This window comes from Acomys minous, assembly GCF_964271855.1.
Source record: "Acomys minous genome assembly, chromosome: 2".
In the NCBI taxonomy this organism is placed as follows: Eukaryota; Metazoa; Chordata; class Mammalia; order Rodentia; family Muridae; genus Acomys; species Acomys minous.
The window spans coordinates 51,288,565-51,316,263 of NC_140484.1; the positions used below are offsets into that span (position 1 = coordinate 51,288,565).

At 49.4% G+C, this 27,699-nt stretch overlaps 2 protein-coding genes across 6 annotated transcripts; both read left to right on the forward strand.

Moving 5' to 3' along the window:
* The first annotated feature begins 322 nt into the window (after positions 1-322).
* On the forward strand, positions 323-19,004 carry DPF2 (double PHD fingers 2). 2 transcript variants are annotated; one of them, XM_084761343.1, is made up of 12 exons: positions 323-481; positions 8,124-8,284; positions 8,647-8,754; positions 9,910-10,073; positions 10,913-11,005; positions 11,124-11,202; positions 11,670-11,711; positions 12,700-12,837; positions 12,968-13,096; positions 13,225-13,337; positions 14,135-14,216; positions 17,752-19,004. In XM_084761343.1, exons 1-12 carry the CDS (start codon positions 450-452, stop codon positions 17,826-17,828), a joined length of 1,218 nt encoding a protein of 405 aa, XP_084617469.1. In that variant the 5' UTR covers positions 323-449; the 3' UTR covers positions 17,829-19,004. The 2 variants fall into 2 exon arrangements, with proteins under 2 accessions (XP_084617469.1, XP_084617470.1); XM_084761344.1 differs by lacking the exon at positions 11,670-11,711.
* A 3,355-nt stretch (positions 19,005-22,359) lies between these two features.
* Positions 22,360-25,231, forward strand: TIGD3 (tigger transposable element derived 3). Of its 4 annotated transcripts, none has more exons than XM_084770231.1 (3): positions 22,360-22,564; positions 22,856-23,054; positions 23,436-25,231. In XM_084770231.1, exon 3 carries the CDS (start codon positions 23,453-23,455, stop codon positions 24,863-24,865), a length of 1,413 nt encoding a protein of 470 aa, XP_084626357.1. In that variant the 5' UTR covers positions 22,360-22,564; positions 22,856-23,054; positions 23,436-23,452; the 3' UTR covers positions 24,866-25,231. The 4 variants fall into 4 exon arrangements, with proteins under 4 accessions (XP_084626357.1, XP_084626358.1, XP_084626360.1 ...); XM_084770232.1 differs by having other exon boundaries at positions 23,439-25,231; XM_084770234.1 differs by lacking the exon at positions 22,856-23,054.
* Positions 25,232-27,699: the final 2,468 nt, after the last annotated feature.

The following is a 27,699-nucleotide window of genomic DNA, read 5'->3' on the forward strand; positions in this document are numbered from 1 at the left end:
GAACCCGACAGTTAGGCCAATGGACCGGGGCACCTCTCTGACCTTTCATTACTTAACCCCCCCCCAACCCCCGTCCCTCCCTGTGAGTCAACCATGTGGCTAACGGTCACTGGTGCTCCGTCTACTCCATTCCCGTGGCTTTTTCATTTTACCTTTCCTACTTTCCGACCAAGCCAGACCTCCTTCCTGAGGCTCCGCTCCAAGGAGGAGGCGAGCCTCTAGACTAAGCAGCGGAGAGCAAGTACTTCTCCATTCGCGCCTGCGCACTGGCCTCTCCTGGGCTCCTTCACGCTCGTTCCCCAGCGCTCGCTCTCGTGGGCCAGTGCGTGCGCGTACCCTGGAGCTGCGCCTGCGCAGAGGGTCGAGGACCCAGTGTCCTGAGAAAGCTTAGCGCCTGCGCGTTGTGGGCTTCGGGGGGCCTCCCGGCCTGAGGGAGAGGAACAGGGAAGATGGCGGCTGTGGTGGAGAATGTAGTCAAGCTGTGAGTGGTCGTTTTTTGTTTTTAATTTGTTTTTTCAAATCCGTCGTGGACCGGAGGCTTTGTAAATGAGCCTGGGAGTAGAGAGGGAGGTTCGGGAAGAGACAAGACAGAGAGAAAGACATGCCCGGGAAGTCCTTGCTGTGCGACTCCTGGTAGGGAGGGCAACAGGAGACTCCGGAGAAGACGCTGGGCTTCTTTTGGAAACTTGTGGCGGCCGGGAGGGAGGCACACGGGAGCCCCCGACGGGCGTCCTCTTCGCGGGCTGAGCCCCGAGCGGAGCTGCGGACTGCGAGCAAGAGGCTCTCGGTCCCCGGCCTCTCCCGAGACGCGTCGGTCCCGCGGAGCCGAGCGGAGGCCGGCGGCCCCGGGAGATCGCGGTCCCTTCCCCGCCCACCGCCCTCCCTGGGGCTGCAGGCTCCGCCGTTCCTGGCGGGACCCTGAGATTCAAGCAGCGGGGTGGCGTTAGCCGGGAAATCCGGGGTACCCGAAACCGAGATATGTTCTTGAGAAGAATTGGTCCAAGAGAAGATAGAGAAGGGCCAGAACTTCGGGGAGTGGGGCTCTAGAGGGCCTCCTGGTGTGCAGGAGCCCCGAGGTGGGCGTTCTCTGTCCCCTAAGATGCCTTTGTGCGGGTCAGATTTCGAGCAGAGCTGAAGTTAACGGTTGTCGGCGAACACTGGGAACGGGGACTAGCCTGGTAGCCGCTTCCCTAGAGTTGGAGATGCTTGGGGGTTTGATGCGTCTCTTCCTCCATCCTCCGTGAAGAAGAATCTTGAGTTTTGGAATGGGATGGTTCATGCCAGTTGGACTTGAGAATGACTTTCTCTCTTCCTTTAATGGAGTGATGTAAGGGTAGGAATATTGAAGTGTTCAGCTGTCCAGCCAAAGCTTTTGGATTCTGGTTGACAAAGTAAAGGTTTAGGGACTATTGGGGGGGGGGGCTTCTCATCTTTCTTTGTCGTGTGCCGAGCCCCAGTCGTTCCGAGAGGCCTTTCCTTTTTCTTTCTTTCTTTCTTTTTTTTTTTTTTAAGGTTAAGTTGCTTCTCCCCCACTGCTTTTTACCGAGAATGCTTCCCCACTTCCATTAAGCTAAGTGCCTTCTCTTGTGGCTTTTTTTTTTTTTAACTTGCTTTTGGCTTTATCCTGCTGCCTCTGTCAACCACCCCCCCTCCCAGTACTATTATCTTTCTTTCTGATCTGCCCACTCCAGTTTCCCCAGCTCTTTAGTCTGACATTTCCCTCAATTTAGGAATGAGGCTGGTGACTTAATATTTGTATAGTTTTCCTTCTGGACTCAGATGTTAGTTCTTTGTTACCCTGCCTTTCTCTTTGTTGACCTCCCTACTACAGTGGAAGAGGAAGGTTTTGTTTTTCTTTTTGTTTTTGAACACAGGTTTCCTATGAAAAGAGGAATCACAGTTTTGACCCTGGAAATCTTCCTGTTCTAGAGGAATGTGCTTGCCTAGGTTTCCAGAATTACATGTTAATGGAGCTCTTAGCATTGAAAAATGGTCTTGGAGAAAATGGAATTGGCAACCTATTGGTGTAGGTTTTTATTTGTTTTTTGAGACAGGGTTTCTTTGTGTAGCCATGACTGTCCTGGACTCCATTTGTAGACCAGCCTCAGACTCACAGAGGTCCACCTGCCTCTGCCTCCGAGTGCTGGGATTACAGGTGTGCAGCACCCGCCTGGCTTTGGTGTAGTATTTTAAGTACTGGCTGCTCATTTAAATTAATGAACTACTAACTTGCTTCTCCCCGGTTCTAAGTGAAGAAGACTGGACCACCACTAATATATAATACATGCCCCCACAGAACTTTCTCTCTTAATTTCAATTTTATGTTATGTATGTTGGTGTTTTGCCTGCATGTATGTCCGTGTGAGGGTGTCAGGTCCCCTGGCACTGGAGTTATAGTTGTGAACTGCCATGTGGGTGCTGGGAATTGAACCCCGGTCTTGTGGAAGTGCAGTCAGTGCTCTTAACTGTTGAGCTCTCTCCAGCCTCCAGAAATTTTAAAAGGCCTCTTGACCGTTTATTCTTTCACCCTTTTTACCCTGAAAAGGTGCTTTTCTTGTCCTTTTAAATATTATAGTGTGCTTACGTGCAGTTGACATCACATGTGAGGGCAAGACCACTAGCTCATATTTTTCTTTTATTTTGCCCTGTGAAAAGACTTTCCTGGCTGGGCGTGGTGGCGCACGCCTTTAATCCCAGCACTCGGGAGGCAGAGGCAGGCGGATCGCTGTGAGTTCGAGGCCAGCCTGGTCTACAAAGTGAGTCCGGGGCAGCCAAGGCTACACAGAGAAACCCTGTCTCAAAAAAAAAAAAAAAAAAAAAGGCTTTCCTGTTTTAATTTAATGTTTTTGTCAAAAACGACATCATGATCGAACTTTTCGAGCCAGGGTTTCTCTGTGTAGCTTTGGCTGTCCTGGACTTGCTTTGTAGACCAGGCTGGCCTAGAACTCACAGTGATCCACCTGCCTCTGCCTCCCGAGTGCTGGGATTAAAGGCATGTGTCACCACATGTGAAATGGTTTTTTACAGTGGTCTTATTAGAGTAAATACTAGTCTAAAATAACCATGGCTGCCAACTAGGTTTTAAAACTTTATGAGTTATGTAAAGTGATCCATAGAGTAACTAACAGAAGCTTGAAATTTTTTTGCCACAGGAGCCATGAATTTATGTGTATTCTTGCTCTACACATGCACACACGCACACACAGGCATGCGCTAGTTTGAAGAAGATGGCTAGTTTCCTTCCTAGCCATCATTCCTACTGGAGCACTTGTTTCACCTTTTAGAATCTTGCCTGGGACTGGAGAGATGGCTCAGAGGTTAAGGGCACTGTCTGCTCTTCCAGAGGTCCTGAGTTCAATTCCCAGCACCAGCATGGTGGCTCACAACCATCTGTAATATGATCTGACAGCCCTTTTCTGGCCCACAGGTGTACACGCAGGCAGAACATTCTATACAAACATAATAAATAAATCTTAAAAAAAAAAAAAGAATCTTGCCTGAGCGGCAGGAGCCCCAACTAGCCGGCTCAGCCATTCCTCCCTGCTCCGACTTGGCGGCCTTTAGCCCCCCTGGGCTGGTCCTTCCTTCCATCTGACTTCCAGCGTCAGTATCAATTCCCATCAGCAGAAACAAAGGAGCTGCTGCACTCAGCCTTGTTTACCAAGCTTTCCTGTGGTAAAGACCGTGGCTGCCTCCTAAAGGCAAGCAAATGTGAGCTGCTCTCTTCTGTGCCGTGCAGTCCAACACATCAGTACCTTAATTGCAGTCACTACTGCTCATTGAATCCAGTCAGGCTGGACTTGTAGTGTTGCTGTGTATGGTGTGTCTTTTTTCACTTGCTGGGAACAAGCTAAGCCGTGCAGTAGTCTCTTGTGACTGCCCAGAGGCCCCGGCAGATTGTACGGCAGGGCTTATTGATACACTTCAGTTGTAGGAGTTAGACACAGAACTCCTCCCTCCTCCTCCTCATCTCCATCAGAATCTGGTCGAACTGCCCCAGTCTATAGGAGAGGAATGGAGCCCATAGAGCTTCATGACCTGTCTGTGTCTGTGTGGCGACACAGCCAAGCCAACCTTTTCACTCTCAAGTCCATCCTGATGTGATCTAGACATCTTCATGGGTAATGGGATGCTATGGGAAAGAAGGCTAGAGAGTAGCTCAGTAGAGTACTTGCTTAGTGTACAAGAATTGATTTCCCCAGCACCATATAAAACTGGATGTGGTAGTGCAGGCCTGTAACCTCAGCAGTGGGGAAATAGAGCAGGAAGATCAGAAACTCAAGGTCATTGTTGACTGTATACTGGGGTTTGAGTCCAGGATGAGCTACATAAACCTCTATATAAAAAAGAAGGGGGTGTAGCCAGGCGTGGTGGCGCACGCCTTGAGTCCCAGCACTTGGGAGGCAGAAGCAGGAGGATCTCTGTGAGTTCGAGGCCAGCCTTGTCTACAAAGCGAGTCTAGGACAGCCAGGGTTACACAGAGAACAGGGCTACCCTGTCTCGAAAAACCAAAAATAAAATAAAAGGAAGGGGATGGCCCAAAGGTTAAGAGCACTGTCTATTCTTCCAAAGGTCCTGAGTTTAATTCCCAGCAACCACATGGTGGCTCATAAAAAATGTGATCTAATCCCCTCTTCTGGGCTGCAGGTGTACATGCGGCAGAGCACTGCATACATAATAATAAATAAATCTTTTTTAAAAAAATGTTTGGAGCTGGGCCGAGGTGGCTCATGCAAAACTTTAATCCCAGGACCTGGGAGGCAGAGGCAGTTGTATCTCTGAGTTTGAGGCCAGCCTGGTCAACAGAGCGAGTTCCAGGATAGCCAGGGCTTCACAGAGAAACCCTGTCTCAAAATAAAAAACAAAAGAAAACACAAAAAGACTGAGTATTTGGCTGGGATATAGCTCAGTGGTAGAATACATGAGCATTTGGGGGGCTCTGAATATGAGGCCTAGAACAACAACAATGTTGGTTGGTTGATTGATTATAAATACAAGCATGCTTAGAACCACAAAACCCCTGCTGGCTCTGCAGTTTCCTAGCTTTTCTTTCTTTCTTTCCTTCTTTCTTTCTTTCTTTCTTTCTTTCTTTCTTTTCTCCTCCTCCTCTTCCTTCTCCTCCTCCTCCTTTTTCTTCTTCTTCTTCTTCTTTTTTAAGATTTCATTATTCAAGCTGGGTGTGATGGCACACACCTTTAATGCGAGCACTTGGGAGGCAGAGGCATTTGAGTTCTAGGCCATCCTGGTCTACAAAGCAAATCTCGGACAGCCAAGGCTACACAGAGAAACCCTGTCTAGAAAAAAAAAAAAAGATTTCATTGTTTTATATATGAGTGCTGTATCTGAGTACACCTGCAGGCCAGAAGAGGTCATCAGGTCACATGTGGTTGCTGAGAACTGAACTCAGGACCTCTGGAAGAGCAGACAGTGCTCTTAACCTCTGAGCCATCTCTCCAGCTCCTATCTTTTTCTTAAAGCGTTTAGAGAATTCCCTTAAGATTTCAGATTGCATCTTCCAGAGCCAGAAAATTCTGGGTGTTGGCTGTGTTACAGTTAGCAAGGCCCTGAGATAGGCTTTACTGTAAACATATTTTCTTTTTTATTTAAATAATTTATTTAGATTACTGTAAACAGGCTTTCTATTAGTAATAGTGCTTAGTAAAAGCTTTTAGGAAGTTGGGGACATTTTTCTCCCTGGAAAACTGCAAATTCTTTTTTGTTTGTTTGCTTGCTTTTTTTTTTGTTTGTTTGTTTGTTTTTGTTTGTTTGTTTTTCAAGACAGGGTTTCTCTGTGAAGCCCAGCTATCCTGGAACTCGCTTTGTCTACCAGCCTGGCCTCAAACTCAGAGATCCAACTGCCTCTGCCTCCCAGGTCCTGGGATTAAAGCCTTACATGCACCACCACGGCCTGCTGGAGTCACTTTGTAGACCAGGCTGGCCTCGAACTCACAATGAAGATCCAGCACTCTGCTTTCTGAGTGCTGGGATTAAAGGTGTGCACCACCACACCCAGTTACACTGCAAGTTCTTACCTTGTGGATACACGAATGGTCATACCCTGAGACACTTCTCAGCACTGTGCCTGTCTTTTCCCCCTAAATTTTTTTTTTTAGTTTTGTTTTACTTGTATATGTGTGTACCACATATGTGCCTAGTGCCCTCAGAGATCAAAAGAGGGAGCTAGATCCCCTGCAAGTAGAGTTAATGGACAGTTGTGAACCACTGTATAGATTCTGGGAACCAAACAGCAAAATTCTTCCTCAAAACCCCAACTAGCCAGATATGGTAGCACACACCTGTAACCCTAGCACATGGGAGGTCCAGGCTGAAGTCACCCTCAGCTAGACAGCAAGTTCAAGAACAGCCTGAACTACATGAGCCTTGTATGGGCAGAGCAAGAGTTGTTCTTACAAGAACAAGTGTTGGGTTGTTTGGTTTTTTTTGGTTTTGTTTTGCTTTGCTTTGGTGTTTTGAGTCAGGGTTTCTCTATGTAGCCTTGGCTGTCCTGGAACTAGCTCTGTAAACCAGGCTGGCCTTACACTTATAGGTCCACCTACCTCTTCCTCCTTAAAGGCATGCACTGCCACTGCCCAGCAAGAACAAGTGTTCTTAACTACTGAGCCATCTCTGTTCTTTCTTATTTATTTGTTTGTTTTATTTTTTATTCATTTGTTTATTTATTCTTGAGAAAGTGATGCACCATGTAGCCTTGGCTGGCCTAGAACTCGCTGTGTAGGCCAGGCTGGCCACAAATGCAGTTTCTCCTGCTTCTGCCTTCTGAACACTGGGATTAAAGGTGTGTACCACCAAGTCCAGCTCAATAATAGCTTGGTGTTGTTTGTTTCTGGTTTGTTTGGTTTGGTTTGGTTTGGTTTTTTGAGACAGGGTTTCTTTATGTAATCTTGGCTGTCCTGGACTTGCTTTGTAAACCAGGCTAGCCTCAAACTCACAGTGATCTGCCTGCCTCTGCCTCTCAGGTGCTGGGATTAAAGGCGTGAGCCACCACACCTGGCTCTTGTTTCTGGTTTGTTGTTGTTTGTTTTGGTTGGTTTTAGTCTCGTATAGTTCAGGCTGTTCTTGAACTTGCTATCTAGCTGAGGGTGACTTCAGCCTGGACCTCCCATGTGCTAGGGTTACAGGTGTGTGCTACCATATCTGGCTAGTTGGGGTTTTGAGGAAGAATTTTGCTATTTGGCTCAACTGGCCTTGATGTCGGGGTAATATGTCTGCCTCAGTCTTTCAGTTAGAGGTATGGACCACTCTGCCTAGTAAGAGTTTCATTTTTAGAACTGTATAGCATTGTGGGGTAGATTTACTAATAGTGTGCTAGAAATCTTGTGATGAGTCGTCTGGATCTTGTTTGTTTTTCCCATCTGTCAGAGGAGGTTAATTTCTGCAGTAATGCCTGCAGCTCAGGATGCTGATGTTAAGAGAAGTGCTTACTAAGTAGCATGGGCTAGACACGTGAGGACCACAGGGTGAACAATCATGTCTTCCTATTCCTCCCCCAGTGCTGCCAGGGTGAATCCAGAGCCTTGTATGGGCAGAACAAGCATTCGACCACAGAGCTGTTGCCTTGATCATTTTTCACTCTGTGTGGGTTTAGATTTAAGTCTGACTTGAGAGACTGAGGCAGAAGGATTTCCATGAGTTGAGTACCTGGGCTGCAGAATGAGAGAAACCTTGTCTTGAAACAAAGCAAACATTTTAAAAGGCTTATCTGTGATTATGCACATAGTAAAATGTGTGTTACCGTGGTTATTTATTTGTTTGTGCTTTTCGAGACAGGGTTTCTCTGTGTAGCCTTGGCTGTGCTGGACTCACTTTGTAGACCAGGCTGGCCTTGAATCCACAGCTATCCACCTGCCTCTGACTCCGGAGTGCTGGGATTACAGGCATATGCCACCACTGCCTGGCCTACAATGGTTTTCTATTATCCAGCTCATAGTAACTTGTCTTTCCTCATGTGATGGCTTAGTGATGGTTCTTTATGTCCCTTGAGGCAGAATAAGAGACTAATAACAGAAAAGAGAGCCTCCCAGACTGCCAAGCATTCTAGAGAAGCCATTGACAAGGAAGAGGGATGACTTGACACCACAGCTCTATGCTTTACCTTCCTGCAGCCTAGGGGAGCAGTACTACAAAGATGCCATGGAACAGTGCCACAACTACAATGCCCGCCTCTGTGCTGAGCGCAGCGTGCGCCTGCCTTTCTTGGACTCACAGACTGGAGTAGCCCAGAGCAATTGTTACATCTGGATGGAAAAGCGACACCGGGGTCCAGGTAAGGTTGCAGGCTACAGGGAAGGTGATGCAGGAACATAAGGAAGTGTCTTCTGTCACTTAGGAGACGGGGTAGATGTAAGTGGTCTTGTGATCAGAAGTGGGGAGGATGAAGCAGCGGCACCTGTGTTTTCTGGAAGCCTCTGGAATGAGTGTGATCTTCCAGGGGACCAAGTACGGCTGTGGCACTTCAGCTGACATCTGTCAGTTTTTCTTTCCCATGGAGTATCCTACCCAGCACAGGCTCACCTGTTCTGTATCACCCCCTTGCTCTACAACTCAGTAGAGTTCTTATCCACAAAATATTTACTATCATTTTTTTCGGGCTGGATTAGGGCTTAATTGCTCGCTCTTCTTCCACAGGATTGGCCTCTGGACAGCTGTATTCCTACCCTGCCCGACGCTGGCGGAAAAAGCGTCGAGCCCACCCGCCTGAGGATCCCAGGCTTTCCTTCCCATCAATTAAGCCAGGTAGGGGCTGGAGTACTCACCCAGCATGCACAGGGCCCTGGGTTGATGTCCAGTTTTGCATTAACTGAATGTGGTTGTGTGTTACTACATAGTAACACCATTGAGGAGGTTGAGGCAGGAGGATCAAAAAGTCAAGGTCATTCTCTGCTACATAGAGAGTTTGAGACCCGCCTGGGCTACATGAGAGCCTCAAAATAAAAAACATGAAATTAGCTGGGTGAGGTGGTGCATGCCTTTAATCTCAGTACTTGGGAGGCAGAAGCAGAAAGATTACTGTGAGTTCAAGGCCAGCCTGGTTTACAAAGAGAGTTCCAGGAGAGCCAGGGCTACACAGAGAAACCCTGTCTCAGAAAAACAAAAAATATAGCCGGGCAGTGGTGGCGCATGCCTTTAATTCCAGCACTTGGGAGGCAGAGGCAGGAGGATCTCTGTGGATTAAAGGCCAGCCTGGTCTACAAAGTGAGTCCAGGACAGTCAGGGCTACACAGAGAAACCTTGACTCGGAAAAAAACAACCAAACAAAAAAACACAAAATTATCTCAAAAGAATATGGCCTGCAGAGATGTCCCGGGGCTTCTTGTGTGAACACAAGGACCTAAATTCTAGCTCACCATACATATGAGAAGCTGCATGTGACCAACATGTTCCTGTAATCCTAAGACTATGGAGTACAGAGCTGGTGCTTGAAAGATGCCAGTCTAGTTCAGGGTTCAGTGAGAGACGCCAGAGGAATAAGGCAGAGCGTGCTAGAGCAGGACACCCAGTGTCCTTCTCTAACGCTTGTACCCACATGTACATGCTCATACAGCATACAGACATTTACCACACACACATGCACCAAACTAAATAAATACAATAATCAAGAGTAAATAAAAAAGCAAGGTGCTTACTTCCTAAGCAGGGCCATGCTCTACTAGATGACAAGAGGCTGTTGACCCAGGCTCTGTGTTAGAGTTTGCACATATTATAGTTTCGTCCTCCAGAGAACGCACCATCTTAGGGGAAAGAGGTAAATAGCTGCATCCCAGCGCTGCCTCAACGAAGGTATCTTGGCTCCTGCAGAACAGAACAGATGTGACTGACTTTGACTTGGCCCGACACAGAGTAGACTCACCTTCACTCTTTCTGAGTTTTCTTCATCCTTATATGTTGCAGACACGGATCAGACTCTAAAGAAAGAGGGGCTTATCTCACAGGATGGCAGCAGTTTAGAGGCTCTGTTGCGTACTGATCCCCTGGAGAAACGAGGTGCCCCAGATCCCCGAGTTGACGATGACAGCCTGGGCGAGTTTCCTGTCGCCAACAGTCGAGCACGTAAGGTATGCTATCCTTAGGGCTGATGGCCAGCCTTAGCCTACGGCTGAGGAGAGTGCACCAGTTAGCAGAACTGAAGCAGGTGCATGGGAGAACACATGCTTGTTGGTGTGTACACCCTAGCACAAAAGGTAAAACCAGTGAAGTGGAAGCTGAGGCCCCTGCAGCCATGCGGCTCTGCTGGCCGTGGTCCTGCTGCTGTCTAGTCTTTCACACTCCTTTTCCTCTTCTTAGTCCAGGCTCACTCATTCATTCAAGGTTTTGTTAGAGACCTCAGGTGCCTGGTGTTACTTAGGGGAAGCACACCTGGTTCATACTTGTCAACTGGAAAGTTAATGCTAAGTTTAAAGATGAGAAGTGCTACAGATGAGCCAGGTACCATGCTAAGTGCTTTTCTACATGCGTCCTCCTGTGCAGCCTTATGAGGTAGGTCCTGTAGTTCCCGTTTCACAGACAGGGAGGCAGAAAGAAGGCAGTTAGAGTTTCCTTCAAGGCCACACAAGGAAGCAGTAAAACTCATTGAAACTAGAACAGGAATGTTGGAAGCAGAGCAGGCAGGACAGGGCATGGCTGCCTGCGGTGTCAGGGGGAATCTCTGGTGGACACAGGGTGTTGGGACTCTGAGAGGTGGGGACATTCATTTTAGACTAAGAGAGCAACTTGAAGAAGCACAGAGGAAAGAACGCATTCAAGGAAGCAGGTGTGGGCTTGCAGGCTGAAGAATGATTGTTGTGGGGTTAAGCTCCAGAGAAGCTGGGTAGTTCCACGTGGCTAATTCTACACTGTGAGGGCGCTTTGTATGTGCTTGACTTTTCTGCTCATTCAAATCCTCTGGTCCACTCAGCGGATCCTGGAACCCGATGACTTCCTAGATGACCTTGATGACGAGGACTATGAAGAAGATACTCCAAAGCGTAGGGGAAAGGGGAAATCCAAGGTGAGGCTGCCTGAAGGGGGGTGACACAGGCTGGGTTATGAAGGCCAGTCGCTTTCTGCTTTGCTCCTCTGACCTAGACACCTTAGTGAGGTGTCATCTTCTTTGCTTTTCTTGGCAGAGTAAAGGTGTGAGCAGTGCCCGGAAGAAACTGGATGCTTCCATCCTGGAGGACCGGGATAAGCCCTATGCCTGTGACAGTGAGTGCCTCCTGAGGGTGGGTAGTTCTTGCCTCGGACCCAGCTCCTGCTCTGGATGTGAGAGGAGGGGGGTCATGATCTTGCACTGAATGGTAAAAATAAGCCTGAGTTCTCGTCCTGCCTGCCGACCTCACCTTTGCTTCACATTGGGTGGGACCTGCATGCTCTGGGAGAGATTTCCGTGGCTCCTGGGGGGTGGGGGGATGAGGGAACTCACAGCAGGCAGGGTTGGCCTCATAGTGGGCAGCATCCGGATTCGCTGACCCATCAAGGCAGGGGACAGGGGGCCAGCCCTGAGGGTTAGTGTCTGTCCTCTCTCCCTTTGCTTTGGCTTACCCTGTTCCGTGCCTCCAGCCTGAAGTGCCACTGCTGGGGTTCTCTCTCACTTGCTCTGTTTTCCTGCTGCTGCCGCCCTGTCTCAAATGTATCAAGGCCTTCTTCTCATGACTTTTCTTTCTGTCTTTCAGATAGTTTCAAACAAAAGCATACCTCGAAAGCGCCCCAGAGAGGTAGCTCTCTCAACTTTTCAGACTTGTGGTTTTCCTGTCCCTTTCCCCTCTTCCCCTGTTCCTCCTGCCTTTCTCATTTCCTGTGATGCTAGCTTTGGAATTTCTGCAATGGTATGAGGGTACTGCTGTGGAATCCCGGTTGTGCTTGGTTCTCAGAGTCCTAGCTCCTGTCTTAACCACTGCTTGTCTCCCACAGACTCACTCCTGTGGCCGCTTGGCCTAGTATGTGGGGTAGCTCCAAAGTCTTAACAGAAACCCATTATGAACAGATTCATCTGATGCTCCCCAAAACAGACAGGTGGTCAGCTAATGTTCCCACCTTCATACCCCCACCTCCTCCCATCCTCCTCATTCCTTCCTGCTGGCCCCCTTGCCCCTCTTGGTGTCATTACGCAAGATAAAATGCCATGTAATCTTTCCTTGCTGGTTGGTAGGGGCTGGGCTGGCACTAGTATGGGAATCTAATTCAGTTTCTTTGGGAAAGTTAACCATACTGCACAGTTGGTGGGTGTTCCTCAAGAGACCCACCCTCAGCCCTTTGTCTGTTCAGTTGTGATTAGTATACACAGGGGGCATGAACCTGCCACATTTACATAGATGACAGAGACTTGTTACCTGTCCCCTTGTTTCCTGTCCCCTTTCCACCATAAGGCAAGACCGTAGAACTTTCCTGACTTGGAACTCTCAGACAATGGCTGTTTGGGGCAAGTTGATATAGTATGTGCTAAGTCCTTCCAAAAGCCAACATAGAAAAATGTTGGTAGCTGTGGGTTTGTATTCTAGAGAGAGAGGGGGATCCCAGAAACTAGAGAGGTCCAGGGCCTGATGCTCTTGGCTAAAGGGAAGGGGCCATCACTAAAGCTTGTGCCAGAGTAGAGATGCTGGGGGCAGAGGTGTTTCCATGGGCCTCAGATGGAGCTTCATAGCTTGTCAGAGGGGGGAAATGTGGTCTTTGTGTCCTAACATCTCCAATCTTCTTTCCACCCAGTTTGTGGAAAACGTTACAAGAACCGACCTGGCCTCAGTTACCACTATGCCCATTCCCACCTGGCTGAGGAGGAAGGAGAGGACAAGGAAGACTCCCAGCCACCCACTCCTGTTTCCCAGAGGTCTGAGGAGCAGAAATGTAAGCTGAGGTGTCAGGGCAGCCAATCAGGAGAGGAACCAGGCTGGTTTAAAACCCTCCTCATAGGGAATGTGGGGTAACCCAGAGTTCATGTAAACATCATCAAAATTCTTTTCTTTTTTCCCCATAGCCAAGAAAGGACCGGATGGATTGGCCCTGCCCAACAACTACTGTGACTTCTGCCTGGGGGACTCAAAAATCAACAAGAAGACAGGGCAGCCTGAGGAGCTAGTGTCCTGCTCTGACTGTGGCCGCTCAGGTACCTCCATCCTCAAAGAGTAGGCTGCACTTAGTGCCCAGGAAAGCCAGTGCTGTCACGGCCAGGCAGCCTCCCTTACCCGTTCCTCACCCTGGTCCTGCCGTTTGTCTGACTCACCTCCCCCACAGGGCACCCGTCCTGCCTGCAGTTCACCCCTGTGATGATGGCAGCTGTGAAGACCTACCGCTGGCAGTGCATCGAGTGCAAGTGCTGCAACCTCTGCGGCACTTCGGAGAATGACGTGCGTGCTGTGCCCTCTAAGCCTGCCTGCCTCTCCCCTTGGCTCCCTCCAAAGCAAGCTTTCTGTCAGAGCACACGTGCTCCTCCTTCCTGACCCACTGCAGGGAACTTTATATTTGTGAAAAAAATCTGTTTTTTGAACACCAACAGTCAGTGTTCTTGGCTCTCATGTCACCAAGTAAGACAGAGTAGTTTGCGTTCATAGAGTTTGTGTAGTGGGAGGACAGAGATTTGTATGAGATGCCTTGAAGAAAGTGAAACTAGTGACATGCCAGAGAGTTAGCTGGATCCCATAGAGAGTTGTGATTACATTTGCTTTTGAGATTGGTATTGGGCGTCTGGATGATACAAGGAGCCAGTCCCAGAAGGTATGGCCAGTGCAGAGGCCTTACTAGAATGTATGTCACAGGTAGGTCAGAGGTGGGCATCACGTGATTGTGGGGTCAGAGGCCATTTGTAGGCAGTGAGGAGTCACCCCAGGGCCTGGTGCACCTTAAGCAGGGACTTTGCTCCTAAGCGTCACCTTGTGCTTGGACCTTGGGGATGTTGTCAGAGGCTTTGGGTGAGTGGGGCTGGGTATATGTCCTGTCTTATCTCTTCAAAAGATAACGGGCAGCTTTGTGGAGAGAGATTCCAAGGAAATAGTAGGCTTTGTGATCAGTTAGAATCCAGATAGGTTGAGGTGGACAGATGGACAACTCTCTCAGTTGCCACCAGGCCCTCTTGGAAGCAACAGCATTATCATAACTAAGCTACATAAGCCGTTGGGCCTTTGTTCTTTCTCCTTGCCTTCTGCAGGACCAGCTGCTTTTCTGTGATGACTGTGACCGTGGCTACCACATGTACTGTCTCACCCCATCTATGTCTGAGCCTCCTGAAGGTAAGTGGCCCAGATCTACTCAAAATACTTTACTCAAGAAGGATCCACAACATCCAAGTAAAACATTGACATTTTTTAGGCTTCAGCATTTTTTGGGGGGGGGGGAGGTTTGAGACAGAGTTTCTCAGTGTAACCCTGGCTGTCCTGCACTCGCTTTGTAGACCAGGCTGGCCTCGAACCCACAGTGATCCGCCTGCCCCTGCCTCCTATGCGAGGAGTAAAGGTGTAAGCCACCACACCTGGCTACATAATAACAAAAATTTTTTATTTACTTGGATTACGTCTCAATTGTTACCCCTTACCTGTATCCTCCCATTCCTCCCTCCCTCCCTCTTTTACCCTATTCCCCTGCCCTAGGTCTGTGACAGAAGGGGACCTCCTCCGCCACCATATGGTCACAGCCTATCAAGTCTCATTTTGATACCCTGCCTATTCTTTCTCTGAGTGCCACCAGGCCTCCCTACCAAGGGGAAATGGTCAAAAATGGAGCAGCAGAGTTTAAAATCTTTAAAAAACTTACAAAGTTTAGTAATTCAGTCAGTCACCAGAACTATAAACACTGAGCATCCCTGACAACACTGAAAGCAAGGTGCCTTATCTTGGCTCAGTTCTGTACACTTTCCTAGCATTTTAGTTTAAAGAACTTAATGTGTGTACTTTGTCATCAGTGCTACTTAGAAATAGATAATTACGGGGGCTAGAGAGATGGCTCAGAGGTTAAGAGCACTGTCTGCAGCCAGGCGTGGTGGCGCATGCCTTTAATCCCAGCACTCAAGAGGCAGAGGCAGGTGGATCACTGTGAGTTCGAGGCCAGCCTGGTCTACAAAGCGAGTCCAGGAGCCTGGTCTACAAAGCGAGTCCAGGACAGCCAAGGCTACACAGAGAAACTCTGTCTCAAAAAAACAAAAAACAAACAAACAAAAAGAGCACTGTCTGCTCTTCCAGAGGTCCTGAGTTCAATTCCAAGCAACCACATGGTGGCTCACAACCATCTATAATGTGATATGATGCCGTGTTCTGGCCTGCAGGTGTACATGCAGGCAGAGTACTGTATACATAATAATAAATAACTTAAAAAAAAAAAGAAATAGGTAATTAACAGCATGAAAAAAAGTTGATGTGGAGAAGAAAACTGTCACCCATGAGAGAGTTATCTTCCTTTGGCTAGTCCAAAAATGCACTTGGCAGCTTATCTGACATTGACACTTCTGTTGTAGCTCTCCCAGTCTGATGGAGTGTTTCTTCCCTAACTCTTCCCCATTTGGTGGGAGTTGACCCTGGAGCCTAGGTTTTTCTTCATCTTTAGTGCTTTCCTTTAAGTAATCTCCAAGGTCCTAGAAGTGCTACGCCAATACCAGTGGTGCCACCGAGGAGTGGTTCTTTTCTGCAGGAGCCTCCTCAAGCTGTATCCTGTGCCTAGCACCTTCCTCTAAGGCAGTGGTTCTCCACCTGTGGGTTGTGACCCCTTTTGGAGGGGGTCTGATATATCAGATATCCTGCATATCAGACATTTACATTATGATTCATAACAATAGAAAAATTACAGTTATGGAGTAGAAACAAAATAATTTTCTGGTTGGGGGGGTCACCACAACATGAGGAACTGTATTAAATGGTTGAAGCATTAGGAATGCTGAGAACCACTGCTCTAAGGGAACTCAAAAGGTTGTCTAGGAGGGCCAAGTGTCCAGTAGCTCTGCTGTGCACAGATAGGAGCCAGTCTTCAAATGGGAGAAGTAGTTTACTGTGTGTAAGCTGGCTTGTAAGGCAGGCCAGACTGCTGTCACCCTGCAGAGAATGAGGCCACTGGCAAAGCTGTGAGTCCTTTAGCAGCTGCAGGGCGTGCAGCACTACTGTCTTGACACGTTTCTAGATCAGCTTTGAAGGAAGTCGTACCTTGTGTTTTGTTTAACCATCAAAGAGCACTTCACAGATAAAACTCACCGAGGGCAACAAGGGCTTTCCCATTGACATTTTGTGAGACACTGAGCTAGTAGAGCGCTGCCTGCCAAGCATGTCTTACTGGAACATGAGGCAGCCTTTTTAAGACTTATTTATTATAAGATTTATTATTACAATGTTCTGCCTGCATGTAACACCTGCAGTAGTTTTTATTTTATTTTTTGTTGTTGTTTTGTTTTTTTCTTTCTGTTCTTTGTTGCTGTTATTGTTGGTTCTTTGTTTCGTTTTTGAGGCAGGGTCTTATTAGGCCTGTTACTCCAAAGAAATCTCTCTTGAGTCTGCTCCTCAAGAGCTGCAGTTGGAGGTGTATACCACCGAGCCTGGCTGTTTCCAGGGATGTTGGCACCCATTTCGCTTGCACTGTATTCCAGAGAGAGCTCTGGCTTTCACCAGATTACAAGTAGTTTCTCAGGCCAGACATGGTGGCAATTGGGAAGCAGAGGTGGGCTGGTTAATGTCTTGAGTTCAGAGACAGGCAGGGATGCACAGAGAAACCTTGTCTTGGTGAAAGAAAAAAAAATGTAATTCCTCTGGAGCCTCTTTTTATGATCTTTCTTTTACTTCTGAGGCCATGAAATTCTTTTGTCAAAGGTTTGGGGGGCTGGAGGGATGGCTCAGAGGTTGGGGATGCTGACTGCTCTTCCAGGGGTCCTGGGTTCAATTCCCAGCAACCACATGGTGGCTCACACCATCTATAATGTGATCTGATGCCCTCTTCTAATCAGCACATGTACATGCAGGCACAACACTGTATACATAATAGTAAACAAGTAAATCTTTAAAAAAAAAAAAAGTTGGAGCAGCCAGGCACAGTGGCGCACGCCTTTAATCCTAGCACTTGGGAGGCAGATGCAGGCGGATCTCTGTGAGTTGGAGGACAGCCTGGTCTACAAAGTGAGTCCAGGACAACCAGGACTACAAGAGAAACTCTGTCTTCAAATAAATAAAAAAAAGTTTGGAGCACTTTAAAAACTTGTGTCTGGGCTGGCAAGATCTACTCAGCAGATAAATGCACTTGCAACTAAGCCTATATAACCTGAGCTCAACCCCTAAAACACATGTTGGAAAGACAGAACAGATTCTTACAAGTTGTCTGACTTTCACATGCATGCTGTAGTACATGCACTCAAACAAATTTAATAAATCATAACAAAACAAAACACTTGAGTCTGCCCAGACTGACAGGGTCTGGGTATCTGTTTGGTCAGTGTCCTCCCACTCAATGCTGCCTTTATCTCCATGGAGAGTGGTTGTGTGAAGCGTTTTGTCTGTGTGTGTTAGTGTACTACATGACTGGCTATTGTCCTTAGAGGTCAGGAAAGGGTGTCAGATCCCAGTAACTGCAGTTACGGATGGTTGTGAGCTGCCATGTCGGTGCTGGGAACTGAACCAGATCATCTCTCCAGGCTGGGTTTTCATGGTTTTGAAGACCAAGCAGTTCCCTCAGCTCAGGATAACCATGAAGCTGCTGCTGCAGAACTTGCCCTGTCCTGCCTGGGATGAGCTCTTATTAGTAGGAGGACAGCGGATAGGATCTTGTGGGACTTACCCTGACCCCTCTGCTTCTCTGTAGGAAGTTGGAGCTGCCACCTGTGTCTGGATCTGTTGAAGGAGAAAGCGTCCATCTACCAGAACCAGAACTCCTCCTGATGTGCCACCCAGCTCCCCACATAAGGCTGTTGCTCTTCTCCACCTTGGTTTTCATCCCCTCTCTCTTCCTCTTTCCCTGGGTAGTCCTGCCAACCTGCCTTTGGCATCAAACAGCACAGGGAGGTGATAGCCCTGACTGCCTCTGGCCCCAAGCCCTCAGGGAGTAAGGAGCAGCACGCTGTCCCAGGGCCGACCTGTGGGCCCAACTTCTCTCTGCTCTCTAGGAAGTGCATTCACTCTGCTTGCCTTGGGCCCAGGTCCCTGGTAGTCACAGGGTCCAAAGGGAGTCCTCAGAAGGAGTATGAGAGCAGCTCACTTGTCTCAGGCCTGGCCTAGCCCCTCTCCCTCTGGTTTCCAGGGCTTTGCCCCAGAGGTGAACCAGGCCAGGCCTTTGCTGGGAGCAGCTGGAGAGAACAGGCTGAGGTGGCACGTGCCGGGACCTTTTCATGGCCCTTGTTTTGCTCCCTTTTGCCTCCTGCCAAAATAGTCCCACATCCTCTATCATGCTCCATGGGGTTCTGTGCTCCAGCCAGGACGCTCTCGGGCACCTGGTTCTGCCCTGCCCTGCCCAGTCCCACAAGGGGACAAGCAGCTTCAACCTGTCCTTCCTGTGTGCGGCTGGCTTGCTCACGGGTGCTCTCTGGCAACCCAAACATTTCTCATCCTCAGAACTTCCTGTCCTCTGCCTCCTTATTCCCTTTGATTTTGTGGGGAGGGGGACAGTGTCAGGGCTGTGCCAGCAGCTTGGGGGCCACAGGGAGAAGTTGGATAATGTGCCTGTTTTTTAACTCGATAAAAAAGCCTACCTCCAAAATCCCCTTTTTCGTTCTTTCCTGGACCTGGGCATTCAGCCTCCTGCCCTTAACTGACTCAGGAGCCTCTGCCTCCTGCCTGTGTACCCTGCTCTTAGGTCACAGGGAGGTCCCTTTCCATGCACGCTAGCTAGCAGCTGGTAAGGTCTTCACACCCTGATTTTTCTGTTTCCTGCTTAGTGGGACTGACATTAAGTAGGAGGGGACAGTCCATGCCAGGATAGTCTGGAGTGGCCTTCTCCCTTGGCTGTGGGCAGGCCCTAACTGTTGTTTTCTGCAAAGTTGAGGCCCCCTCCTTCCATCTTTAGTTCCTGTATTCAAAACATTAGTAGAAATAAACATTTTTACAGAGCCCTCTGCTGAATGGTTTGTCTCCTGACTCCTTGTTGAAATGGCATTTCATTTCAAACTTACTTTCTTAGGACGTTGAGGGGTTTTTGTTTTGTTTTGTTGTTTTTTTAATTGAAACAATTTTTCTCCTCAAATCAATGTTTATGTTAAACTCTACCATGTAAAGCAGATATAAATTAGCTATTTTGCTAGTTTTGTTATGTAGATTCAAGTTATAACAACTTACTGTTATAAAGATGAAGCTGTTTTGATTAATACAAAAATTGGGTTAACTTTAGCACCCGGTTTATTCCTGTGCTTTTAGCTGGTTGAGAAGACTGAATGTGGCTGTATAGATAGAGGTGTGGCAGGTCTGTGGCATTGTCATGTTAGTGGTTAACTTGGGCCCAAAAGCTTGTGGTATAAATTCAAAGGATTGAAGCAGGCCCTGGAGAGGTAGCTCAGCAGGGAAGAGGAATGCTCACTGTTTTTGCAGAGGACCAAGTTCAGTTACCAACACTCAAGTCAGGTGGCTCACAACTGCCTGTAGCGCCAACTCCAGGGGGACCTGAATCTTCCTTCTGTGGCTGCCTCGGTCACCCACATTCGTGCATGTACCCACCTGCTCACCCATCTCCACACAGGCAAACCAATGTCACAGAACAAGGAGAGCTTTTAGACAGGTGATACTGGCAGCTAGGAGGAGAGTAACTTCAAATCTTGTCATCAGAAAGAAGTACCTTTCATTGCCTGCAGTATTGCAAAGCTCCAGGGCCAGAGCTGTCCACTAGAGCATTCCAGCATCCCAGCATTCCCACAGTGCTTCTGTGCAGACAGACAGTGAGTTCCTCCAGGCAAACTAGTACTTTGATGTTACATAGTGGATCTTAGGTAGCTCATTTGAGTATGAATTGATGTGAGCTGGCCATGGTGGCACAGTCCTTTAATCCCAACACTCAGGAGACAGAGACAGGTGGATCTCTGAGCTCAAGGCCAGGTTGGTGTACAGAGCAAGTTCCAGGACAGCCATGCTACATAGGGAGATCTGCTTTTTGTTTTTAGTATTTATTTTATTTATATGAGTGCTCTGTTTTCATGGACACCAGAAGAGGGAATCAAATTCCATTAAAGGTTGGGACTTGGACTCAGGACCTCTGGAAGAGCAGCCATTGTTACCACTGAGCCATCTCTACAGCCCAGGAGATCCTGTTTTGGTTTTGGTTTTGGTTTTTTGTTTGTTTTTAAGGAAAAAAATGTATATGGGTGTGTGCACATTAGTGCAGAGGCCAGAGGTGGGTATCAGATCCCCTAGAGCTGAAATTATATGCAGTTTGAGCCTCTGCCGTGGATGCTAACAACTGAACACTGGTCTTTGGGGGGAATTTTTTGTTTGGTTTTGGTTTTCTGAGGCAGGGTTTCTCTGTGTAGCCTTGGTTGGCCTAGACTCTCTTTGTAGACCAGGCTGGCCTCGAACTCACAGAGATCCGCTTGCCTCTGCCTCCTGAGTGCTGGGATTAAAGGCGTGCTACTACGCCTGATCTTTGCTTTGTTTTCAATGAGAGTTTTGCCTGCATATATGTCTGTGTACCAAGTACATGAGATAGCATGGAACTGGAGTTAAAGATGGTTTTGAGCCACCATATGGGTGTGGGGAATAAAATCTAAGACCTTTGGAAGAACATCCTAGGCTCTTAATAGCTGTGCCATCTCTCCTGCTCCTGAACTTTGGCCTCCTGTAAGAGTGGAACGCTGAGCTATGTCACCAGCCAGCTCCGTTTTGAGATTCTATGTAACTAAATGATGATAGCTCAGCCAGTAAAAGCACTTTGAGTGTAAGCCTGACTGCCTGAATCTGTCCCTGCGTCCCAGAGAAGCTGGACGCTGCTGCCTTGTGGGTCTTTTTGTTGTTGTTAGAACTTTATTCAGGGACTTGGGGGAACGGTTGGATGAGCCCACGTCGTCTGCTCTCCTTCGCAGGGCAGATCTAAGAGCACCTTGTGTGTCTTTTATCCCAGTACTCCTAGAGGGACATGGAGGTGGAGACAGAATCTGCTGGAAGCCTAATGGCCAAGTGGGTTGGAATATGCCACACAGCAAAAGCCTGCCTCAACAAGGAAGGGAAAAACAAACAAAAAACCCCAAAGTTGTTCCCTTATTTCCATACTAGTACCATCACATGTGTGTACCTACGTACATAACTTCTTAAAAGCATATAACCCCAACACTCGTGCACACAAACACAGGCATTTGATACTGTTTTGTCTGCTATATAGCCTAGGATGGCCTCAAACTTGTGATCCTGCCTCACCCTCGTGGAATGCTGGCATTACAGGCTACCATGCCTGGCATGTTTTGTTTTGTTTTGTTTTTTAAATATATATAAAGATTCAGTTAAATACTTAACGTGTCAGCCAGGTAGTGGCAGCGCATGCCTTTAATCCCAACACTCGGGAAGCAGAGGCAGGAGGATCTTCATGAGTTCGAGGCCAGCCTGGTCTACAAAGGGAGTCTAGGACAGCCAGTGGGACACAGAAACTTTGTCTCAAAATAAATAAATAAATAAAAGTCATCTGAAGTGTCCTCATTTTTTTTTTAGAACATCCTGAAGTCATTGTTGCTGATTGCTAAACCAGCAGAAATGTTCTGGCTGGGTTCTGAGATGTGCACTGCCTGTCCGGCTATTTAAGCCAGGCAGTTATCCTTGGCAACTGAGGAGTCTTGAGGGCCAAAAAAGATGTGCAAATGCGACCACTAAAATAGATTTAAGAGGAAATAGGTTTGCAGGAAACGACACTTGGAGACATTGACCTCATCCGCTGGTAAATAAATACATGTCCTATGGAAAGGACAGAAAAGGAGGGTCCTGGCAGCTTAAAGGGCAGGGAGGTTAACATCTACACCTAGTTCAGACCCAAATGTCACCAAGGAGGGAAATTACTAACAGAGGAATTTAGATCTTGCCGTGAGGCACCAAAATTGATTTTAAAAATAAGTCTTTTCTCGCCATCTGTATGTTCTGTAGCTGGTTGGCGGGACCGGAGGCCAGGCTGTCCACGGTAACTAGTTTTTGTGACTTAAAGCTTACATCCGTTCATTTTCTCCGGGTGGGCCGGTATACCTGTTTGGTACCTCGTGGGGATGGGGTCGAAGCCACCTGGGTCACCGCCTTGGCTCGCCGGTCGGTCAGCGAGAGAGAGGTGCTAAGGCCAGGTCCTCCCGGCTGGACTTTGGCTCAGACTCCCGCTCCTACGCGCGGGAAGCTCCTCCCACAAAGGGCAGACAATCCGCTACTTCTACAACGTCCAATCAGATGCAGCCGAAGGCGGGACAAGTTGCAGCTGACGGCTAATCAGAATTGTGGAGGCGGGGCTGTGAAGGGGCCGCGCCGCGGCTTTTCCAGCCGTGAGACAGCCCGGCGCGGGCGGCGCGCTCTGGGTACCGATGTGCGCGCGCCCGCCGTCCGAGCAGCCCCGCGGCGCGCTCTGCCCTCAGGGTCGCGGCGCCCGTCCCTCTCTGGTTCTGCTGTAGCCTAGCACACCGAGGCCCGGGAGCCTGACTGGGGCAGGGACTGGAGCCGCGGGACGGCTTCTGGAGGTGGGTGCGGAGCGAGAGGCCGGGCGGGCTGGTGGCCGGGCGGGCTGGGTCGACGCCTGGGGTCAGTTCAGCCCACTGACTAAGGGTCAAAGCGGGGCGAGCCGGGGCGCGCAGCCCAGCTCTGGGACAGCCTGCGTCCCGGCCGCTGCTCGCTGCTCTCAAATAATCCCTCCAGGACACCACCAGGCAGAGGACACTCCTCCCCTTTTTGCCGCCCTCAGCCTCCTCACCCTGTCGCCCTTTGTCGCCTTGGCATCTTCACTCTCGACCCTGCCCTTCACTTCCCTTCAGGCTGGACCATTGACGAGCCTCACCACGTCACCTCACCAGCACCAAACTGGACTAGCGCCTTCAGACCCTAGCCATCAGGCTTTGTCATCTGCACCATCTCACCTGTTCTCCTCAACTCTGGCCGTTCAGTTCACCACCCGCCTCCATTCAACAGCCTCATCAAAATTCAACCCAGGCCCTCCTCCCCATCTCCTTTCAGGTCTTCTTCTTGGCACCCTGACTGTCCCCTCCACCTGCCTCACTCAGCCTCAGCCCCAGGCCTGTTGTTGCTCCTTTGTTGTCTCCACAGCAGTCTCCTGGTTGTCCTTGGCTTCTAGGCAGCCTTCCACCCCATCAATACCAAACCCCAGCCTCTCAATACCAACTCCCTCTGCCTCTGACCAGAGACCTCCTGCTGGCTCTGTCCTGGCACTCTTTGGATGGGGCCTAGCCCTCTCTTCTCTCAGCCTGGCCAGCCCCTTTCTCTTTCAGCTGATCTGGTCTCCCCTAACTTTCTGCCTTCCCGCTGACTGCCCTGTCCTCGCGTGTCTTCCGTCCCTCCTACCCTCCGCCTATGGCGCCCTCTTCTTTCCTCCCCCAGCAGGTTCGCGGGAAGTCATGGAGTTGAACACCAAAAAGAAGCTTCATGCCCTGTCCCTGGCTGAGAAGATCCAGGTGCTGGAACTCTTGGATGAGTCTAAGATGTCCCAGTCAGAGGTGGCCCGGCGCTTCCGGGTCTCCCAGCCCCAGATCTCACGTATCTGCAAGAATAAGGAGAAGCTGCTGGCAGACTGGTGCAGTGGCACAGCCAACCACGAGCGCAAGCGGAAGCGTGAGTCCAAGTACAGTGGGATTGACGAAGCTCTGCTCTGTTGGTACCACATTGCCCGAGCCAAGGCCTGGGATGTCACCGGGCCCATGCTGCTCCACAAGGCGAAGGAGCTGGCTGATATCATGGGCCAGGATTTTGTGCCCAGCATCGGCTGGCTGGTCCGCTGGAAACGCCGAAACAATGTGGGCTTTGGGTCCCGCCAGGTCCTTGTCCCTCTGTTGCCCCCTGAACCACCTCCCTCGGGGCCTCCATCCCAGGCCCAAACACCTCTTTCCCTTAAGGACTTCTCACCGGAAGATGTTTTTGGCTGCGCTGAAGTGCCCTTGTTTTATCGGGCAGTGCCCGGCAGAGTGTTTCAATGTGACCGGTTACAGGTACTGCTGTGTGCCAACAGCAGAGGCACAGAAAAGCGAAGAGTATTTGTGAGTGGGCTCCAGGTTGCCCCGAGATGCTTCTTTGGGGTCAACAGTGAGGCACTACCTGCCTCTTATCACCCGGACCTAGCAATCCCCTGGTCAGAGTGGCTGGCACAGTTTGACCAGGACATGGGACAGCAGGGCCGACGGGTAGCCTTGCTGCTGGCTGCCAGAGTGGCAGAGGGATGGACCAGCCCTCCCGGGCTCCACCACGTGTGTCTCCTGCCTCTCTCTGCCGCCAGCACCACACCTTCTCTGCCTGGTTCTGTGGTTCTGGCCTTTAAGGCCCATTACCGTCACCGTCTGCTGAGCAAACTGGCTGCCGTGCAGAGCGGGAAAGGGGGCGCCTCGCTCGCTGAGGCCAGGGCCAGCATCACAGTTTTGGATGCTCTGCATATGGTGGCTGCAGCTTGGGCCAAGGTACCTCCTCGGCTCATTTTGAGCAGTTTCATTCAGGAAGGGCTTGCTCCGGGCAAAACACAGCTATCCCTGGACAAAGACACTGAGATGTCACCTGTCCCTAGTGGGCTGAGCCCAGAGGAGTTTTCCCACTTTGTGGACCTGGAGGATGAGGACCCAGGGCCTGGGGTGTGCAAAGAAGAGACGGGTACTGAAGACAGTGGGAGGGAAGAAGATGGCTTTGAGGCCCTGCCCACCAAAGCTGATGCCCTGAGGGCACTGTGCACCCTGAGGAGGTGGTTGGAATGCAACAGTGCCTCCCCAGAGCTCTTTGAGAAGTTCTATGACTGTGAGGCGGAGGTGGAGCGGCTCTGCCGTCTATGAGGAAGCAGAGCCCACCCACAAATCCTCTTCACTTTTCCCGTTTCCCATGGAAACGCCTCTCCAGAGGCACACTGGCTCTTTCCTGTGGAAATAGTGTGTGGAGGGTGTAAAAGGGAAGGAAGTTGGGACACAAAGTCTAAGGTCAGAGTAACACTTGTTCAAGCCTAGAGTTTCCACAGGTGGAGCCTCGAGAGTGGGAATCTAGGCTGTGTCCCTTCTAGGCCCTGGTGGAAGTTCAAGAGCTTTCAGGGGAGTTAGTCTTAATAAGGTAGAACCCAGAAAGGTGGGCTTCCTGACATCGGCCTGTCCCTTGAATTTCATGTCAAAAGCAATTTTGCTTCTGGAAATAAAGTTTCTTAACCAGAAGGGAGGTCGGAGTGTGGGTTTTTTGTTTTCATTCTTTCTTTTTGAAACAAGGTCTCATGTAGCAAGCCTCAAACTTACTGTGTAACTGAAGTTGATTTTGAACTTTGAAAGTCTTCCCCACGCCCCAAGCCCCCACCAAGACAGGGTTTCTCTGTGTAATAGCTCTAGCTGTCCTAGAACTCGCTCTGTAGACCAGGCTGGCTTAGAACTCCCAGAGATCCACCTGCCTCTGCCTCCCAAGTGCTGCGATTAAAGGTGTGTGCCACCACCGCCCGGCAAATTTTGAAAGTCTTAATTTGCTTGCCTTCCTCTCCTAAGAGCCAGGACTATAGGGATCTCCCACCATACCCTGATTTATGTGGCACTGGGGATTAAACCAAAGCCGGAGCTTTGTGCGTACCGAGCTAGTACTGCACCAATTGAGCTAACGCCTCCTCATGCCTCCCCAAACCCCTGCTTCTCAAGGCATGGTTTGCGTGAGAGAAGAGTGAAGTCTTTCTTTTTCTTTCTTTCTTCTCTATTTTATTTTATTTTGGGGGGGGGGGCCTGAGACAGAGTTTCTCTGTGTAGCCCTGACTAACCTGGACTCACTTTATAGACCAGGCTGGCCTCCAACTCACAGCAATCCGCCTGCTTCTGCCTCCTGGGTGCTGGGATCAAAGGCGAACGCCGCCTCGCCCAGCTGAGTGAAGTCTTTTTATCAGAAGGGATCCTTCACGCAGGGACCCTCCTCTTGGGCCGCACCTATGAAAAGGAAACGTCAAGACAGGTCTCAGGTGTCAGCCTGTGTGTGGTGCAGTGGCTGGAAGCAGCCTGGGCAAGTGAGATCTGGAGGGGTCTATAGTTTTTCATCCGTTTATCAAGACCTCCTACGTGACAAGATTGCAAAGGTGATATCTCTGCCACACAAGACCAGAAAGCAAAGCCAGACTTCTGCACAGTGCTTTGGTTCCACAAAGCCTAGGGAAACCCAGTAGGGATGAGCTATTGTTGTTGTTTGCTTGGGAGTATTTTCAGTTTTGAGACAGGGTTTCGCTGTGTAGACCAGGCTGGCCTAAAGCCTTTAGAGATCCACCTGCCTCTGTCTTCTGAGTGCTGAGATTAAAGGCATGTTTCACCGGGGCGCATTGGCGCACGCCTGTAATCCAGCATTCAGGAGGCAGAGGCAGGAGGATCTCTGTGAGTTTAAGGCCAGCCTGGTCTACAAGTTGAGTCCAGGACAGCCCAGGCTACACAGAGAACACACATGCACACTTGCTACCATGCATGTGTGGAGGTCAGAGGACAACTTTGTGGAGTTGGTTCTCTTCTTTCACCTAGAAACTCAGGTCTTCACGCTTCTCTGGCAAGTGCTTTTACCTGCTGGGCCGCTCACCACCCAGTGTTGAGTTTTGATATGTAGACCTCAGAATAGAGAGAAAAGTGGGAAGGATGGCAAGCCAAAAAGGCCAGCAAGCAAACCCAGCTTGGGTTCGAGTCTGCCTGGTCCACAAAGCTAGTCCAGGACAGCCAGGGCTACACAAAGAAACCCTGTCTCAGAAAACCAAAAACAACAACAACAACAAAAGGTCAGCAAGCATAGGGCAACTGGCCTTGAGGGGGTACCCCTGAGTATTGTATATATGGGGGTGAGATGGACTGAGAGCCCCTGAACAGCTAGCAACCCTGTCTCCCCCCCCACCCCAGACAGGGTTTCTCTGTAGCCTTGGCTGGGATTAAAGGCGTGGGCCACCACCATGCCCGGCTTTTGTTTGTTTTAATCTACAGAAGAGGGCATCAGATCACACTATAGATGCTTGTGATCCACCATGTGGTTGCTGGGAATTGAACTCAGGACCCCTGGAAGAGCAGGCGGCGCTCTTAACCACTGAGCCATCTGTCTAGACCTAGCAACTCTGTCTTAACAGTTGCTGGCTATCGGTGTTTACAGTGTGATACTGTAATGTGACACTTAACTGGGGGCCGTTTGAGGTCTAGTATTCTGACCTATGACCAGGTCATTCATTACAGGGGAAACTTGTTTAGATTGGCAGACACCCTGTGGCTCTTGTCTGTTTCGTGTCAAGTCTGTCAGTCACTGCGGCACTGGGACCTGGACTGTGTTCATCCCACTGAGTAGCCTGAGGAAGAGAGATGCTGGTGTGGCATAGAGGGGAACAGTGTGTAGATAAGTTCATTTATTCAGTCAGTGTTGAGAAGGAAACCAGGACCACTAAGCCCTTTTTTTAGCAACAAGGTTTCTCTCTGCATCCTTGGCTGTCCTGGACTCACTCTGTAGACCAGGCTGGCCTCAAACCCGCAGAGATCCACCTGCCTCTGCCTCCGGAGTGCTGGAATTAAAGGTGTGCACCACCACGACTGGCTGAATTTTCTAAAGATTTATTTATTTTTACTTTATGTATATGAAGGCTTTGTGTGCACACCTACATGTGTACCATACCACATTTGTGCTCGTTGGAACCACTGGA